The sequence below is a fragment of the Oncorhynchus clarkii genome, chromosome 4 (genome assembly GCF_045791955.1).
Source record: "Oncorhynchus clarkii lewisi isolate Uvic-CL-2024 chromosome 4, UVic_Ocla_1.0, whole genome shotgun sequence".
In the NCBI taxonomy this organism is placed as follows: Eukaryota; Metazoa; Chordata; class Actinopteri; order Salmoniformes; family Salmonidae; genus Oncorhynchus; species Oncorhynchus clarkii.
The window spans coordinates 21,239,987-21,260,599 of NC_092150.1; the positions used below are offsets into that span (position 1 = coordinate 21,239,987).

A 20,613-nucleotide genomic window follows, 5' to 3' on the forward strand; every position below is an offset into this window, starting at 1 on the left:
CATGGTCAGGAGTCTTGTCTGTGCGAGCTAGACACAAATAGGCAAAATAGGCACCCAATTGAGAAGTATACCACACATTGAAAATGGACTTGGCCTTGTACTCAAATTGTTACAATATCTTGAGTCTTTTTCCCTCCTAAACCTTTTGTGGTGTTATCATTTGGCTAAAACACATATGATTATGAATGCCTGAAATGGAAGCGAACCTCTCTTCATCTTGACTGGAGAGCTGCAGCTCTGCTGTAAACGTTTTCTACTAAAAACAAACGTTATGTAACTGTTAAATAGACATACTGTGAGTTTGTTGTACCCGTGGCAGTGTTGAATTGCCTTCTCTTTTTGGAAATTCATAAAGCCCCAGATTGTCTGTCTGGTTTCCAGGCCTCTGGTTTCTATCACGAGAGTTTCTCTCTGCTCTACTTGTTAGCTTTGGAACATTTACACAGTAACTCTATCTCTTCTCCATGATCCCTCTTCCGGCACTGATTGTACATACTTGTGTATGTGCGCTCTGCGTTCAGCAGGCCAAGACAAAGGACTCTGAACCCCGAAATTACAGCCGACTCTTTTCTTTGAACCCTGTTTAGATATAAAGTTGACATAAGTGAAGTGGACATGAAAACACAATTTGTCCTGCTGTTACTGTTTAAAATAGGATGTATACAACTGGTTTCCTCTTCTCAGTGGAGTCGCTGCTTTCAATATATTTGTTTTATAACTGTCCTGAATAGGAACACAGTGAAGCCAGACTAAATAAACGTGGAATAAAGGATGCTGTCTCTGCCACCACAGATGCTTTATTACGATTAAACTTCAAAAAGCATAAACCTTATCATACAGAATGCCCTCAAGGACATGATGCATCTTTTATTTAATGCAAACTGTAGTAAAATAATACACTAGCCATCCCTGGATCAAATGTAATGTTGGTATGGGAGGAATGATTTAAACAAAACAATAGATATATCTGAAACCGATGTCGTCTGCTCAGAGCAGGATGCCATGGTTGAGAAAGCTGGAAGCATTTAAAATGTTGTGCTTCTGAGAGCAGTATTGCAGACTGTTAATTGCACGAGATCTGCAGTGTAATACAGTCATGTCCAATTACGCTCCCTGGGCCGGCTCCTAGGGCCTGTATGGGCTCTCTGAAGCACCTTCACACTCCACTCCACTCCAGCCTCTCTGTGTGGACACCAAGAAGCCCATAGAGACGCCATTAACCAACACGTTAACCCTTTGAGGAAGGATATCCTACAATGTTCTATTTTGGAATGTTACAGTTAATTGAAAGAGATGATGATCACCGGAGAGTTGATATTGTGACACCGGTATTCCACAAAGGGTTAAACTTCATGGACACCAGGGCAAATACACAAAACCTAAAGGGCAGCATGAGAAGTGGGTTGTACAGATTTGAGCACTGTACTCGCAATACATCTTTAACTCAGCTTGTATGTGCAAATGACATTGTATTACATTTGGATGGCTTACCCCTTTGCACGCAAACACTCAATTAATGGGCCTTCATGAGCAAGAACAAACACATACATACATATGCATGCATTTATAGCCTATGATGTGCTCATAAACAAACCTTAGTCTATACATTGTTTGGCTAAACCTGCAGACATGCAAACACATGAATGTAGGCACCATGCCTATATATTAGACTATATCGCTTTGCAAATTATATGTGCAAATGATCTTTGAATGCCTTTTATAGGGCAGGCTGGTGCATATGGGATTTTTGCTCAGTGAAAATATGGAAGTAATTAGAGATACCAAGAGAACATTGCTCAATCGTTGTGGGCTAAACAGCAAAGCAACTGTGGCTTGTGAGGTGCCCCAAAGTCATGCAGATGTATATTTTGTTTGTTGAAAATCTGACCAAAAGAAGGCAAATAATCAACAAAACATAATTGAATAAATGATTACTGTTGGTGGTGGTGTTCCACTGAGCATGGAGACAAAGAACCACTAAGGTTGCACTTTTCTTTATTTACAGTAATTGGTTCCATACACATGTACTGTATACACTGTTATAGGTTACGGTTCATACAGCATGGTCGCTTCTGGTACATTTATGTAGAAAGTAGTACTTACCCCTTTCTTCTTGTCCACTTATCCAGGATGAGTTTCATCCGTTCATCGAGGCCCTTCTGCCGCATGTGCGTGCCTTCGCCTACACCTGGTTCAACCTGCAGGCGCGCAAACGCAAATACTTCAAGAAGCACGAGAAAAGGATGACTAAGGACGAAGAGCGGGCAGTGAAGGACGAGCTGCTGGGAGAGAAGCCCGAGGTCAAGCAGAAGTGGGCGTCGCGTCTGCTGGCCAAACTGCGCAAGGACATCCGGCCTGAGTGCCGCGAGGACTTTGTGCTGTCCATCACGGGGAAGAAGCCCCCCTGCTGTGTCCTCTCTAACCCTGACCAGAAGGGCAAGATGAGGAGGATCGACTGCCTGCGTCAGGCCGACAAGGTATGGAGGCTGGACCTGGTCATGGTCATCCTGTTCAAGGGCATCCCGCTGGAGAGCACGGACGGAGAGCGCCTGGTCAAGGCTGGGCCGTGCAACAACCCCATCCTCTGTGTCCAGCCACACCACATCAGTGTCTCGGTCAAGGAGCTGGACCTCTACCTGGCCTACTTCGTACAGGAGAGAGGTACTGCACTGCACTCACATTCTCGCTAGTGTTTTATCAACGGTTCCTTTTGCATCAGTGTCATGTCAGTGGAGGAAGTCTACACAGATGCTGTGGCGTAGTGAACAACTGTTGACTCAGTGGAGGATCTTTTGAACAACCACTTTACTGAGTCACACAGCACTGTAGAAGTTGGTCTTGAGAGAGTGAGGGGATACCTAGTCGGTTGTACAACTGAATGCATTCAACTGAATAGTGTCTTGTGCATTTAACCCAACCCCTCTGAATCAGAGTGGTGCGGGGGGTTGTCTGAATGGGGATTAACTGCCTTGCTCAAGGGCAGAACAGCAGATTTTAGCACCTTGCCAGCTCAGGGATTTGAACCAGAAACATTTAAATTACTGGCCCAGTGATCTTAACCACTAATCTACCTGCCACCCCGGGAGAGCGAGAGAGACAGATAGTTAGCGCGAGAGAGAGAGAGAGAGAGAAGAAAGTAGAAAGAGAGAAATGAACTGGAGCCAAGTCCTGACAGTGTAAATCATTTTAAATGAGCATGGATTTCGAACGCCAGCCTCAGAGATGTGTTAATGTACAGTGTTTAATAAAAGGGTGTAGCCTGGTAGTTAGAGGGGAAAGCTGGGCACCAGCTGATGCACAGACAGGCAGGCAGGGTGCCTCTCAGGGCTAGAGCCAGCAGCCATCAGACAGGGCCACTCTCTGCATCCTCTGCTACTTGGCTCAGAGTGGGGTGACCTGGCAGGCTGGTTGGGGCCCATGGCAAAGGCCAAGAAGGAGCTGTCCCATCAGAGGAGGCAGCCCCTCACTGGCCCCTGCCATAGGTCTCAACCAGCCTGCCAGGTCACCCTACATAATCCCAGATGAGCCTGTGCGCCCACTATTAAGCGAATAGGCTGTTCTATTAGACCTCTTTAGTGGCAGGGAGGAGCAAAGCTTGTCATCAAATACAATTATGATCATAAAAAGAAATCCTCTGCTACTGTCAGCCTATGTTACAATGCAAACAGTTTGGAAATATTATGGGAAGCAATTGGCTCCATATGCAGGTAAAATCATTATTTTGCTGTACGATATACTGAATGCAGGGAATCAGCACTGCAGAAGACCCTCCTCAACCCCTCTGTGTGTGAGCAGAGCAGACAGACAGGGTCTTCTCTATGGCCTGTGTGTGTGTGTGTGTGTGTGTGTGTGTGTGTGTGTGTGTGTGTGTGTGTGTGTGTGTGTGTGTGTGTGTGTGTGTGTGTGTGTGTGTGTGTGTTACATTATTCAGTAATTGTTTTCATTTTGCTATACATTCTTAGCTGAATACTTTTTTTACAAGACTTTTCAAGCTTGTTAGCTTAAGTTTATTTTCTTCTTAATTATTAACATCTTTTATTTAGGATTTTGTCCACGTTTGACTCTGAATATGATAGGCCTAAAGCTGAAATCCTTTCTGTGCTAGTCAATCTCAGGTCAATTTGCCCCTGCCCCTTTCTGTGCTGGTCAATCTGCCCCTGAACAAGGCAGGTAACTCACTGTTTCCCGGTAGGCCATCATTGTAAATAAACATTTGTTCTTAACTGATTTGCCTAGTTAAATAAAGGTAAAAAAATCTGCTGTATTTGTTTAGATTGAATAAATATGGCTGTTCCTGAGGTGAACAGAAAAAGGAAGATGACAGAGAGAGCGAGAAGAGAGGGAAGCCTGATAGCTGAGCTAGTGCTGGAAATTATTTCTGTCCTCAGCTGTGAGCTCCCAGCTAGCACACAATGCTCTGAGAACCATCCCAGCTAGCACATAATGCTCTGAGAACCATCCCAGCTAGCACATAATGCTATGAGAACCATCCCAGCTAGCACATAATGCTCTGAGAACCATCCCAGCTAGCACATAATGCTATGAGAACCATCCCAGCTAGCACATAATGCTCTGAGAACCATCCCAGCTAGCACATAATGCTCTGAGAACCATCCCAGCTAGCACATAATGCTATGAGAACCATCCCAGCTAGCACATAATGCTCTGAGAACCATCCCAGCTAGCACATAATGCAATGAGAACCATCCCAGCTAGCACATAATGCTCTGAGAACCATCCCAGCTAGCACATAATGCTATGAGAACCATCCCAGCTAGCACATAATGCTCTGAGAACCATCCCAGCTAGCACATAATGCTCTGAGAACCATCCCAGCTAGCACATAATGCTCTGAGAACCATCCCAGCCAGCACATAATGCTCTGAGAACCATCCCAGCTAGCACATAATGCTATGAGAACCATCCCAGCTAGCACATAATGCTCTGAGAACCATCCCAGCTAGCACATAATGCTCTGAGAACCATCCCAGCTAGCACATAATGCTCTGAGAACCATCCCAGCTAGCACATAATGCTCTGAGAACCATCCCAGCTAGCACATAATGCTCTGAGAACCATCCCAGCTAGCACATAATGCTCTGAGAACCATCCCAGCTAGCACATAATGCTATTAAACCATCCCAGCTAGCACATAATGCTCTGAGAACCATCCCAGCTAGCACATAATGCTCTGAGAACCATCCCAGCTAGCACATAATGCTCTGAGAACCATATGTTTCTTAGAGCTTGGTGAGAGCGTGGTTAACCTATGGTTAGTTTGCATACAACCTTCCCACAACTTTCTGGGAATGGAGCAGGACAGTTGCTTGGCTTTGGAACATTCTCAGCACATTTACGGAAGTTGACAAAAAAAAAATATTTTAATGAAACTTTATTTCATTACCTTAACAGAACATTTCCTAAAAGTTCAAATGTGGTTACATTTCATTTCAATTTTGTAATGTTCTAGGAACGTTCGTCAACTGGTTAGGAAACTAGTTTCCTCATGGTTCTATTTAAAGTAATGTTCTCAAATTGTTCTGAGAATGTTAAAAACTTTAGTAACGTTAAGAGAACGTTCTAAGAATGTTATTTAAAAACATATTCATTCCATTCTCAGCATCAACATAACTCGCTCTATCCTTTATCTTGTTGCGTTGGTTCACATGTGTTGGCCGCACCCAGTAATTGGCCACACCTGATCTTAATGAGTGCTTGATTCCTTTGAAATGGGGTCTGTTTGAAGAGACTAAAATGAACAGCTTTGTATGCGCAAAAAACATGTCATGCTAGCTTCATCCTGGTGATGAATTGGACTAATTCCATCGATCGAGAGCAAAAGATTATATGTTCAATTCTCACTGATGCCTTGTCACAAACAAAAACAAATATGTTTACATGATTAATGCCTGAGGAAATGAATTTCCATGTGTCCTATCTGTATTTTGAGTTTTAAAAAATTCAAACAAAATAAGCTGGCAGTGTTATTAAAAGTCTTAATGAAACATTCAGTGAAAGTTTTAAGTGATTCCAAAACCTATAATTTCTGTTCTCAGAGCGTTAATTAAACCTCCCAAGAAACTTTAAAGAAACCAGAGTAAAATGTTCTCAGAACCTCCCTGCAACCTAAAAAATAAACGTTCCCAGAACAGGCGAAATGTTCACTTCAGTTTTACAAGTCAGGAAACATATAGCTTTGGCCCACAACCTATATGGAACCAAAAACATACGTTCCCACAACTTCCATGGAACCAAATAAACTAGCTGGGCTGTGTGTCTGCCACTGATCTACCTCTGGCCTGGCTGGCTCTGGCCCCTCCCACCAGTAAACCCTGTCACCCCCCCCACCCCTCCCTGAGGCAACCTTCACCCTGAGATGTCTGGGTCATGGTGCAGCACAGCCTCCCTGTCACCTGACCTGCCTAATAGCCTACAAACTCCTGGCTGTAAACACTCTGATAAGGAGCTGCAGCTTTTCACTTTCACTCAGACCAAAGAAAGAGGGAGGGCGGGAGGGAGGAGGCTAGTTCTGAGAGAGGGAAAGGAAAGGAAGGAGGGGGAGAGAGAGGGAGAGCAGAGAGGCAACCAGTCAGCATTTGTTCTTAAAGGCACAGACCCCCCTTTCAGTTCCAAGGATATGTTGTGCTCTGATTCCTTCATCAGAGCTCTCTCTCCATCTCCTCCCTCCCTCCCTCCCTGATCTCATCTCTGGGTTGGACAGGGAGAGCAGTGTTAGCAGTGTTAAGCCATCAAACAGCAACACCAGCTGGGCTGTGTTGGTCTCTGCTCATTTGCTGGCCTGTGTTTTGGTATCTTTACTAATTGAGCAGAATGCAGTACTCCCGCATGCATTGGATCCCCAAGGATGATGCTGGGTTAAAGCTTGTTGTTTTCTGCCTCTATGTTAATCAGAGTTTCATTTGCAGCAATAATGTGTTTACACAACTCCCCTGTTTGGCGTATTACTCATATTTGTGTTAATAGTTTTTATTGCAGAATAATAAATGATGACCCAATGTAACTGTGCCAACTCTTTTAACAGGTTCTACTTGTCTTCTGTCATTCTGAATTTTTCTTGTGTTTGAAGACTTTTTATTAAACTCAATATAGCATAAAAATTGTCACAATAGATGGTACGGTGGTTTGACCAATTTCACAAAACACTCTTGTGAGGAGACAGTGCCAAGTTCTAAGTGAGCACTTACTGAGAATCTGAGCTCAGCCTCTCTGCCTCGAGCTGCCCGTGAACCCCTCCCATCTCCGGACTCCTCCATCTGCTGCCACGACACTGCACAAAAAACACATTGTGTGTGTGCACTGTAACATTATGCTGTTATGTCACACACACTAAACTACCACACTGTACAGTTGTCTCTGTGACCGTTGAGCAGCATACCGTAAATCTGCACCCTGCACTGTGGCGGCCGCTTCCTGCTGCAGAGGCTCAGAGTCAGAGAGATCCCGCTCTCTCAGGCTCAGTCACAGACACGCATGTTCAGTCAACACAGCCACAGAGGAATGTGCTCTGCGGCTCTGGCAACGGACATTTAGAAGGGATGGGAGGAGGAGCGGGCCTCCAAAGGGTCAAGTTCAGCAGTGCTGTTCTCCTCTGACGGGGGGGAGGTGTTCTGCTCTCATACCTGGAGTTATTTAACAGCCAATGAAACAGATTGTCATAGACACTTGAGCTAATTATATCACCTTGGACAGCTACAAATGTTACTGTGAGCATCCAGCCTTCCCCCTCTGGTTATTATCAAAGATCACTGCCAGTAGTTTGAAGGTGCAATAGTATGACTGATATGGAAAGAAAATGAAGTACAGTGCCTTGCGAAAGTATTCGGCCCCCTTGAACTTTGCGACCTTTTGCCACATTTCAGGCTTCAAACATAAAGATATAAAACTGTATTTTTTTGTGAAGAATCAACAACAAGTGGGACACAATCATGAAGTGGAACGACATTTTTTGGATATTTCAAACTTTTTTAACAAATCAAAAACTTAAAAATTGGGCGTGCAAAATTATTCAGCCCCCTTAAGTTAATTTTTGTAGTGCCACCTTTTGCTGCGATTACAGCTGTAAGTCGCCTGGGGAAGTCTCTATCAGTTTTGCACATCGAGAGACTGACATTTTTCCCATTCCTCCTTGCAAAACAGCTCAAGCTTAGTGAGGTTGGATGGAGAGCATTTGTGAACAGCAGTTTTCAGTTCTTTCCACAGATTCTCGATTGGATTCAGGTCTGGACTTTGACTTGGCCATTCTAACACCTGGATATGTTTATTTTTGAACCATTCCATTGTAGATTTTGCTTTATGTTTTGGATCATTGTCTTGTTGGAAGACAAATCTCCGTCCCAGTCTCAGGTCTTTTGCAGACTCCATCAGGTTTTCTTCCAGAATGGTCCTGTATTTGGCTCCATCCATCTTCCCATCAATTTTAACCATCTTCCCTGTCCCTGCTGAAGAAAAGCAGGCCCAAACCATGATGCTGCCACCACCATGTTTGACAGTGGGGATGGTGTGTTCAGCTGTGTTGCTTTTACGCCAAACATAACGTTTTGCATTGTTGCCAAAAAGTTCAATTTTGGTTTCATCTGACCAGAGCACCTTCTTCCACATGTTTGGTGTGTCTCCCAGGTGGCTTGTGACAAACTTTAAACAACACTTTTTATGGATATCTTTAAGAAATGGCTTTCTTCTTGCCACTCTTCCATAAAGGCCAGATTTGTGCAATATACTACTGATTGTTGTCCTATGGACAGAGTCTCCCACCTCAGCTGTAGATCTCTGCAGTTCATCCAGAGTGATCATGGGCCTCTTGGCTGCATCTCTGATCAGTCTTCTCCTTGTATGAGCTGAAAGTTTAGAGGGACGGCCAGGTCTTGGTAGATTTGCAGTGGTCTGATACTCCTTCCATTTCAATATTATCTCTTGCACAGTGCTCCTTGGGATGTTTAAAGCTTGGGAAATCTTTTTGTATCCAAATCCGGCTTTAAACTTCTTCACAACAGTATCTCGGACCTGCCTGGTGTGTTCCTTGTTCTTCATGATGCTCTCTGCACTTTTAACGGACCTCTGAGACTATCACAGTGCAGGTGCATTTATACGGAGACTTGATTACACACAGGTGGATTGTATTTATCATCATTAGTCATTTAGGTCAACATTGGATCATTCAGAGATCCTCACTGAACTTCTGGAGAGAGTTTGCTGCACTGAAAGTAAAGGGGCTGAATAATTTTGCACGCCCAATTTTTCAGTTTTTGATTTGTTAAAAAAGTTTGAAATATCCAATAAATGTCGTTCCACTTCACGATTGTGTCCCACTTGTTGTTGATTCTTCACAAAAAAATACAGTTTTATATCTTTATGTTTGAAGCCTGAAATGTGGCAAAAGGTCGCTAAGTTCAAGGGGGCCGAATACTTTCGCAAGGCACTGTATAAATGGCCTTTACATTTAATTGAAGCAACGTCAATGTTGGCTTAAACCCGGCTACGTTCATTGGTAGGCTACGTGGTTCAGCATAGGAATGACTCAATTGGGAAGTGGTGTTAATGACCAATATTCAAACACGTATGTTTAAAGTTAAATAAGTCATTAGTCTACATGGTCAAATATGAGTTTGCCTTTTGTTTACTGTAAATGTAGTTATGGATACTCTCTGTCTACCACCTGGGGTCCTTAGGGCTCCCATTCCCAGTGGACAGAAATAACACCTGGGTGAGAATGATCCTGGCAGGAGTCTTTCATTCTGCTTGTAAATGGGACTGACCCCCCCCCCCCCCCCCCGACTCCATATGTCAATATGGAATGACGTAGAGCGGGGAGTTTGTGGCTGTGATTCCACTGTGGTCACCTTCACAACCCTATCCTTCCCTATTACCACTGTGGCTTACACACACACACACACACACACACATTCATATGTTTACATTTGAGTCATTTAGCAGAGTCTCTTATCCAGAGCCACTAACAGTATCGAGTGTATACAGCCCTGGCATTGCCAGCGCCATGTTCTACCAGCTGAGCCACACGACAGACACCCACACACGCGCACACAGACACAGAGAGAGAAGGAGAGGGAGGTCACGGGGGAAAGTCATTGCAGCTCTATGGTAATCAATCTAGTGGATCGATGAGCTGGGAGTGTGCTGGCAGAATGCATGCATTGTGCTGAGTCTGGGCTCTATATTGGAAAGGCTCTCTGTATTGGAGCGGCTCTCTGCTTTGGAGCGGCTCTCTGCATTGGAGCGGCTCTCTGCATTGGAGAGGCTCTCTGTATTGGAGCGGCTCTCTGCATTGGAGCGGCTCTCTGCATTGGAGAGGTGTCAGTGGACATGTGAGAGAACTCAGATAGGCAAACTGTCAGAGGCGTAAGTATACTAATGTGTCTGATTACTAGTAGCACCATGCAACACTGACTCAATTAGAGATATGCTGTTTTTGTTACTCATTGGCTTTCTAAAGAGATCTTTGTGTTTGCATTAAAGTATAATTTTAGCACAGCAAGGGGTCTTAGGTATACATCAATATCTGTTCATTTGGACTCAAATCATGATCTTTAAATGAGGACTTGGATTTAGTAACACGTCCAAAAGAACACTTGTTTTCTTTGTCTAAAAAATAAAAAATTGAATGCAGATACTGTTTTCAGATGCTTTTCAGGTTCTCAACTTTATACTTCAGAATTTAGGGCCAATGGTTATTGAACCATTTAAAGTAGTAGGCCTTGCGATGACTGGTGATCAATTTCATTCGAACTTAGGCCCAAACAGGTGTATATATAGACCATAGAGTGTATATCTACCTACCACAAGTGTTTTTATTTGTAGTTATCAATAACAAATTCCACTCAACAAGCTCAATAATATTTGGAGAGTCTAATGAGATAGGAGGATTATATTTGACATTTTCAAGCAGAGTGCTTTGAGGCTTTCTGATTTTCTGTCTCTGTGTTATAACAGTGCTTTTCTGATTCCCTGTCTCTGTGTTATAACAGTGCTTTTCTGATTCCCTGTCTCTGTGTTATAACAGTGCTTTCCGATTCCCTGTCTCTGTGTTATAACAGTGCTTTCTGATTCCCTGTCTCTGTGTTATAACAGTGCTTTATGATTCCCTGTCTCTGTGTTATAACAGTGCTTTCTGATTCCCTGTCTCTGTGTTATAACAGGGCTTTCTGATTCCCTGTCTCTGTGCTATAACAGTGCTTTCTGATTCCCTGTCTCTGTGTTATAACAGTGCTTTCTGATTCCCTGTCTCTGTGCTATAACAGTGCTTTCTGATTCCCTGTCTCTGTGCTATAACAGTGCTTTCTGATTCCCTGTCTCTGTGTTATAACAGTGCTTTCTGATTCCCTGTCTCTGTGTTATAACAGTGCTTTCTGATTCCCTGTCTCTGTGTTATAACAGTGCTTTCTGATTCCCTGTCTTTGTGTTATAACAGGGCTTTCTGATTCCCTGTCTCTGTGTGCTATTTAACACCCCCACCAAACCATTATGAGACCAAATCCTCTCTGTGCTGCTGAAACCCCACTCATAACGTTACTCATAACATTACAGCTAACAAACAGCTCACCATCAGTGATGCCTGGCAGTCAGGCAGGCAGCAACGTTTTCTCTAGTCTAGGTGGTACAGACCAGTGTTTCCCAAACTCGGTCCTGGGGCCCCCCTGGGTGAACATTTTGGGTTTTGTCCTAGCACTACACAGCTTGATGATGAGTTGGATATTTGAATCAGCTGTGTCGTGCTAGGACCAAGACAGAGTCTGGGAAACCCTGGTATAGACTGCTGGTGCTAACACCCTCCCATTGCTGTTTTTCAGCTCCAGACCAGCTGCAGACTCATATGCTCCCTAATTGCTGGGAAGGGTGGGACGTAAGTGACCTAACATTAGGCTCCCTCCCTCCCTTCCTGGTCTATCCCAGGCCCTGTGGTCTGGTCAGACAGAGCAGAGCAGAGCAGGGCTCCCCACCACAGCTAATTTGAGCTGAGGAGAAGTGGATTTGAGTAGTGATCCTGTGTGGAGGCGATGAGGCCATCAGTCTCTCTGGGAATCGGAGGTTACCTCTCCTCCAGGTCCCTCTATTCAGGCCAAACAACGACTGGGAATCTCTTTCCCAACTCCCAGCTATTCACAAAAGAGAAAGAGAGAAAGTGTTGGATTGAGGGAAGGAGAGGGAGGACAGGGGAGTTTGGCAGACATATATAGAGAGAGTGAGGAGGTCTCACAGTCTCAATATATCTTTTTTTTAATCAGAATCTATGTGCAGCTGTTGTCATACAGAAAGACAGCTTCATTGAGTCGCCTTGTCCCGACACTGCCAGACTGTTATTTGGGGGAGGGTGTCAGGCGTCACTCGTCAGAATCCTCTCCACAGAGCCGTGTTACGTTACGCCTGTGTATCAGAGGAAAATAAGCCTCAAGTCCTGGAGCTGTTGTTTATACTCTCATTCCAGTCACTCAGTAAACCACCTGATTCCATGAATCATGGTTCGAAAGAAGCTAATTCAGCTGGCCGCCCTGCTTCTCCCACTGTTGATGTTTCTAATGAAATCTCTTGAAAACCTCCAGGACCTTACTGTAGCCGCAGAGCAGCTGGCCAATCCAACAGCCTCCCCAAACCCGAGTGCCATGGCCCAGTACTGGAGCAGGGGAGATGTTTATTTTCATTAGTCCTGGGTCCTAAAGGTTTACATTAATATAAAGCACTTCTCATTCTCAGCCAGTGTTATTTACAGTATATGTACATCATAGTCCTGTCTAATGGGAACGTACACTAAGAACTTTTCCCCATCTTGAGTAAATACAGTTAGATCATTATCATATTAGTGACAATTTGACACACAACAGTCACATTGTTTCCAACTTTGCACAGTACATTCATTCAGTAGAGGGACTGTAACCTTGTGAAGCATCCGGTTTTCAGCTGCCCTCTGTCATTTATGGTATTACACTGTATGTGTACAGTAAACAAACACTCAGAGTGAAACTTCCCACAGACGCACTTATGGGTTTATGACGCAGGACTCCCTAACCCAGTGAGGTTTCTGTTTTACAGAGCATAACTTTGAGTTGCTTTCATGTGGTTGGGGAAATGAGACATGAGAAGTCACTTCTCAGAGGTTGATGACCTATCTGCATCCATACGTTGTTGTAGATGATGAGACATACCTTTATCTTGTCTTTCTATGGTCAGAATGCACATTTTTTGTCCCAATTGTCTCATAACTTATTCCAAGCCATTTGTTTTTGTATCTTTATTTAACTAGGCTTGTCAGTTAAGAACAAATTCATATTTACAATGACAGCCTAGGAACAGTGGGTTAACTGCCTCGTTCAGGGGCAGAACGACAGATTTTTACCTTGTCAGCTCGGGGATTCGATCTGCAAACCTTTCGGTTACTGGCCCAACGCTCTAACCACTAGGCTACCTGCCACCCCCTCTCTAACCACTAGGCTACCTGCCAACCCCTCTCTAACCACTAGGCTACCTGCCAACCCCTCTCTAACCACTAGGCTACCTGCCACCCCCTCTCTAACCACTAGGCTACCTGCCACCCTCTCTCTAACCACTAGGCTACCTGCCACCCCCTCTCTAACCACTAGGCTACCTGCCACCCCCTCTCTAACCACTAGGCGACCTGCCACCCCCTCTCTAACCACTAGGCGACCTACCGCCCCCCCTCTCTAACCACTAGGCTACCTGCCACCCCCTCTCTAACCACTAGGCTACCTGCCACCCCCCCCCCCCCCCCTCTAACCACTAGGCTACCTGCCACCCCCTCTCTAACCACTAGGCTACCTGCCCCCCCTCTCTAACCACTAGGCTACCTGCCCCCCCCCCCCCCCCCCCCTCTCTAACCACTAGGCTAACTGTCCCCCCCCTCTCTAACCACTAGGTGACCTGCCGCCCCGTCATGCAGCGATGTCACTAGAGAAATAATGCAATCTCGGCCACAATTAGTTTGTAACAGTCTACATCTACAACAATACAGTATATCAAAGCAAAAAAAAGAAGTCATTTCATGAAGCTATTGGCTGTGAATGGTCCAGGCTCTTTGTTTCAGCTTTGCTAGACTGTGTCCCCGACAGATTAGAAGAAGCTGAGAAGAAGCTCACGTTGGAGGCTAACATAAACTCATCTTGGTCCTCTCCTCCCTCGTAGCCTCTGTGAAGCCTGTTGTAGGTGATGGCTAGAAGCAGGCCTCCAGCCTCCAGGCCTCAGAGTGTCGGTAGCGTTGGAGCTGATCAAAGCGCTGAAGGATAGAAGTGACAGATGAAAGGCAGACATGGAGTGCTGCTGCTCCTCTCAGACGGAGAGAGTTTCCAGAGAAAGACTTGGCAGGTTCTCCCACTCACTGAGACCTAGCCTACATTCTGGCCTCCTTTCAGTGTTCGGGGAGAAGGTGCTCACACACACACACACATACACACACACAAACACACACACACTCACACTCAGGGGAATCACAGATGAAAGCACATGTTCTGGATACCCACACTTCACCAGGACTGACCCCATATCTATCCAAGGAGAAGAACAGGAAACACGTCTATTAGATAGCCCCTCAGAAAGCATGGTAGTTGAATGGCAGAAAGAACAGTTAGCTCCAATACAGCTCCAACACAGATTCCAATACAGATTGAAAGCATAAACAGTTTGTACCACAACACCCACCCACCCCCCTCTACACACCACTCCACCCATAGTGCATTTGCATTCCCTTTGAAAACAGAGCTGTTGTTTGACACGGGTGCGTTATAAAAACGAAGTAGAATAAATTGATTGCTGTATAGTTCAGTGAGTTCAAAATAAAGCCTCAGTGCTTTCTCTATTGTTTTTGTAGGTGGGGAAGTTCAGTACGCTTGTCAGCCGAGGATCGTGAATAATGTTCTGAAGAATGTAAGAAACGTTCCTTCTCCTAGATATGTGATAGTTTGACTTTCTGGGAGTGTGGCGAAGTCTTCAGTACATCACCTAATGGTCTAGATTTGGATGGATATGATACGTTTATTAAGGCAAGCTATTTACTCTCCAACATGTCTAATGAGTACACTCTAAATTCCTGGAAAAGTCCTACATAGAACCAATGAATGTACGAGTCTGTAAATGAGTCTGTAAATGCCCATATTTCTTCATTTGGTGGGAGAATCCTACGAGACCCTGTGTCTCGGCCTAGTTTCTCGTTGGCCTCATCATCGCCTCATCATCTCCCTTGATCTAATCTTTTCTGCTCTCAAAGGAAGCAATTAAGACCCTTCCTTTAATCCCTGCAGTTAAACAGGGAGATTGCAGACTACTTTGACAGCCAAATGAACCAGAAGTGGTTGCTTTGCAGAGGGACTGTTGTTGGAAATAGCAGGATTGGAATTTAGTGGAGGTTAAAAGGCTGAACTACTGTAAAGTGAGGAGTTACTATTTAGATCAGTATTTGAACTGAAACTGAACACAAACTGAATCTTTTAGTAACATTGCGCTGAGAATGCGTCTGCGACTCTTCAGTGTAGTGGATGTTTTAGTTTGTGAAGATGTTTTGGAGCTCTGAAAGTTCAACTCAAATATGCCCCCATTAGGCTTGGTATGGTCATCTTGACAGTCAAGTGTGTCTTGGGGGCAAGTCGTTTACAGTTCGACAATAACAATTGCAGTTTCTCTCCAGTCCAAATGTACACTATGAGTTGTAATTTACAGTCTGTGAATGAGGTGTGTTTTTTATTTCTCTCCAACCATCATGACCTTTGAATATATGTTCCCTATGGACTAAATAGGCACTGACAATTTCATGTGGGATTGTAATAGCTAGGCTCACAGCTGGCAGCAATAATTCCTCCTCCTCCTCTTTCTATCTCGCTTTTCACCCTCTATCCATCTGTTTCCAGTTCTCAATCTCTCCTTCTTGCCTACAGTGTGTGTGTGTGTGACTTCATATGTAGGGGTGAGCCAAACCCGCTGATGTTACACATGAGCCATATGACAAAACAGACAACATGTGGTACAGTCAGAGTGATGGGTTCAGTCCCTTTATGGAAGTTGTTCACCAAAACCAACAAAGAGAAACATGGCTGTTAATCTCACGCATTTCTGAACTGACATTTGGGTATGATCTATTGGGCCTTATCTGACTGTAAAATCAAAAATACTAAACTTGTCAGCTCACCCCTTAACAATGTGAAACAGTTGCACAATACCGTGTTGCGTTTTACACAATTTACAAACCCAGCATTGCACACCCATACTAGAAGTAGAAGTTAGTTACCCATTAATCTTGTATTTAACTACATGTATCTTCAATTGTCATGCACATCCTTCCTTAACTCTAATGTGATCTGATCTGGTTTTCTTCCATAAACTGAGAAAAGGGAGAGGGACAGAGAGTCAAATTCTTTAGCTTCAGCCTGGTTTATCATGTCCATATCTATTAATTGCCTTTTTCTGTCGGCTTAATTCACTGTCTACATCTGTAGAATGTTGTTTTGTGCATAAGAGCTCTCATATGAGCCACAGCAGGCTTGGGCCTGAGTTAACCTCAGTTGATATCATGGTATAGCTCAACATGGGGCAAAGTACTTCAGTCCGGCACACGAGATAAAAAAGAAAAAAAAAGACTCCCCCCCCCCCCAATTTCGCCCTCTATCCATCTGTCCCATAGCTGAAACTCCCATACAGACTCAGGAGAGGTGAAGGTCGAGAGCAACCCAGCCAAGACGCACTGCTTCTTGACACAATACCTCCTTAACCCGGAAGCCAGCCACACCAATGTGTCAGAGGAAACACCATACAACTGTCGACCGTGTCAGCGTGCATGCGCCCAGCCCGCCACAGGAATCGCTAGAGTGCAAACTCCCTCCGTTGAGTTTTTTTTTTCTGTGCAAGGATCTGTCAACTTTGATTTTCTGTAAGTTAAAGGCCAGGTGCAGTCCAAAATTAGATTTTTCTGTATTTTAGATTTATTTTCACACTGTGAGGTTGGAATAATAATGTGACATTGTGAAAATGATGATAATACCCTTTTAGTGTAAGAGCTGTTTGAAATTTCTGCCTGTTTTGGTGGGATGGAGTTTTGGCCTGCCTGGTGACATCACCAGGCGGTAAATTAGTTAATAGACCAATAAGAAAGAGAGTTCCAAACCTTTCTGCCAATAACAGCTAGTTTTCAGTTTTCCACTCCCCATTCAGACCACTCTAATTTTACAGAAAATGTGAAACTTTTCCTTGTAATTCTCTTCTAATATGCTGTACACGTATAGGTGACTTCTGTTTCTGTTCCCCGACCTCAGCTACTCAACATTACTAGTTCTCTTATGCTCTGTATGCCTCTTCACCCCCATGTCTGTCTGCCTGTACCCAGGAGGAGTGTGGTCGGACTGTTTGGCTGAGCACGTTTGTGGTTTTCATTGTTCTCTTATTTTTCACTTCCAGTATGCGATACATTGTCAATATTGATTTTAAAAGAAGGGATACAAGTAGAGAACACAAGTTAAACAAAAATAATGGGATTCTGGTCACATCAATATGCAGCACAGGAGGTTGGTGTCACCTTAATTGGGGAGGACAGGCTCGTGGTAATGACTAGAGCAGAATCAGTGGAATGGTATCAAATACATCAAACACATGGTTTGATGCCATTCCATTCGCTTCGTTTCAGCCATTATTATGAGCCGTGCTCCGCTTAGTAGCCTCCACTGATATGCAGTATTTACTGACTCATACAGAATTGTATTTGTATTACTGTAGCAACACATATAGATGCTGCTATAGCTACAGTGCTTTGATCTACAGTACCCACATGAACAAACTTGATTGGAATGAGTAACACATCTACAGTAAATGCCACATATTTTCACTTTAAGTAAACATCTATTAGGCTTAAGCTGTCGGATGAAGTGTCCTTGGAGGGGGAAGAGGGGAGGAGAGGGAAGGGGTGTCTCCACTGCCTTTCACCTGTCACCCCCTGGCATTAACAAGTGGAACATGAGGGTCATCTCAGTTATTCCTCATGTCACCCCCTGGCATTAACAAGTGGAACATGAGGGTCATCTCAGTTATTCCTCATGTCACCCCCTGGCATTAACAAGTGGAACATGAGGGTCATCTCAGTTATTCCTCATGTCACCCCCTGGCATTAACAAGTGGAACATGAGGGTCATCTCAGTTATTCCTCATGTCACCCCCTGGCATTATTATTATTCCTCCTGTCATGGCAACCTCTATTATCTCTCACACTGAACACACGGAACAGACTGAACACACTAAACACACGTAACACACTGAACACACGGAACAGACTGAACACACTAAACACATGTAACACACTGAACACACAGAACAGACTGAACACAATAAACACATGTAACACACTGAACACACGGAACAGACTGAACACACTAAACACATGTAACACACTGAACACACGGAACAGACTGAACACAATAAACACATGTAACACACTGAACACACAGAACAGACTGAACACACAGAACACACGTAACACACTGAACACACTAAACACACGTAACACACTGAACACACAGAACAGACTGAACACAATAAACACATGTAACACACTGAACACACGGAACAGACTGAACACACAGAACACACGTAACACACTGAACACACTAAACACATGTAACACACTGAACACACGGAACAGACTGAACACAATAAACACACTAAACACACTGAACACACGGAACAGACTGAACACACTAAACACACGTAACACACTGAACACACTAAACACACGTAACACACTGAACACACGGAACAGACTGAACACAATAAACACACTAAACACACTGAACACACGGAACAGACTGAACACACTGAACACACGTAACACACTGAACACACTAAACACACTAAACACACGTAACACACGTAACACAATTAACACACGGAACAGACTGAACACAATAAACACACTAAACACACTGAACACACGGAACAGACTGAACACAATAAACACACGTAACACACTGAACACACGGAACAGACTGAACACAATAAACACACGTAACACACTGAACACACGGAACAGACTGAACACACAGAACAGACTGAACACACTAAACACATGTAACACACTGAACACACGGAACAGACTGAACACACTAAACACACGTAACACACTGAACACACAGAACAGACTGAACACACTAAACACATGTAACACACTGAACACACGGAACAGACTGAACACACTAAACACATGTAACACACTGAACACACGGAACAGACTGAACACACTAAACACACGTAACACACTAAACACACAGAACAGACTGAACACAATAAACACATGTAACACACTGAACACACAGAACAGACTGAACACAATAAACACACTGAACACACGGAACAGACTGAACACAATAAACACATGTAACACACTGAACACACGGAACAGACTGAACACACTAAACACATGTAACACACTGAACACACGGAACAGACTGAACACACTAAACACACGTAACACACTGAACACACGGAACAGACTGAACACAATAAACACACGTAACACACTGAACACACGGGACAGACTGAACACACTAAACACATGTAACACACTGAGCACACAGAACAGACTGAACACAATAAACACATGTAACACACTGAACACACTGAACACACGGAACAGACTGAACACACGGAACAGACTGAACACACTAAACACATGTAACACACTGAACACACGGAACAGACTGAACACACTAAACACACGTAACACACTGAACACACGGAACAGACTGAACACACTAAACACACGTAACACACTGAACACACGGAACAGACTGAACACACTAAACACATGTAACACACTGAACACACGGAACAGACTGAACACAATAAACACATGTTACACACTGAACACACTAAACACACGTAACACACGTAACACACTGAACACACGTAACACACTGAACACACTAAACACACGGAACACACTGAACACACGGAACAGACTGAACACAATAAACACACGGAACAGACTGAACACACGGAACAGACTGAACACAATAAACACATGTAACACACTGAACACACGGAACAGACTGAACACACTGAACACACGGAACAGACTGAACACACTAAACACATGTAACACACTGAACACACGGAACAGACTGAACACAATAAACACATGTAACACACTGAACACACGGAACAGACTGAACACACTAAACACATGTAACACACTGAACACACGGAACAGACTGAACACACTAAACACACGTAACACACTGAACACACGGAACAGACTGAACACAATAAACACACGTAACACACTGAACACACGGAACAGACTGAACACACTAAACACATGTAACACACTGAACACACAGAACAGACTGAACACAATAAACACATGTAACACACTGAACACACTGAACACACGGAACAGACTGAACACACGGAACAGACTGAACACACTAAACACATGTAACACACTGAACACACGGAACAGACTGAACACACTAAACACATGTAACACACTGAACACACGGAACAGACTGAACACAATAAACACATGTAACACACTGAACACACAGAACAGACTGAACACACAGAACACACGTAACACACTGAACACACTAAACACACGTA

The 20,613-nt window shown here is 44.0% G+C and overlaps 1 protein-coding gene across 14 annotated transcripts in view; it reads left to right on the forward strand.

Annotated features, from left to right (window-relative positions):
- The window catches only part of LOC139406588 (nuclear factor 1 C-type-like), a 122,583-nt gene that overhangs the window by 34,861 nt on the left and 67,109 nt on the right, over nucleotides 1–20,613 (forward strand). For all 14 annotated transcript variants that reach the window (XM_071149342.1, XM_071149336.1, XM_071149338.1 and 11 more), the window contains exon 2: nucleotides 2,130–2,661. In XM_071149342.1, coding sequence (XP_071005443.1) covers nucleotides 2,130–2,661 — 532 coding nt within the window. The remainder of the gene's footprint in view (nucleotides 1–2,129; nucleotides 2,662–20,613) is intronic.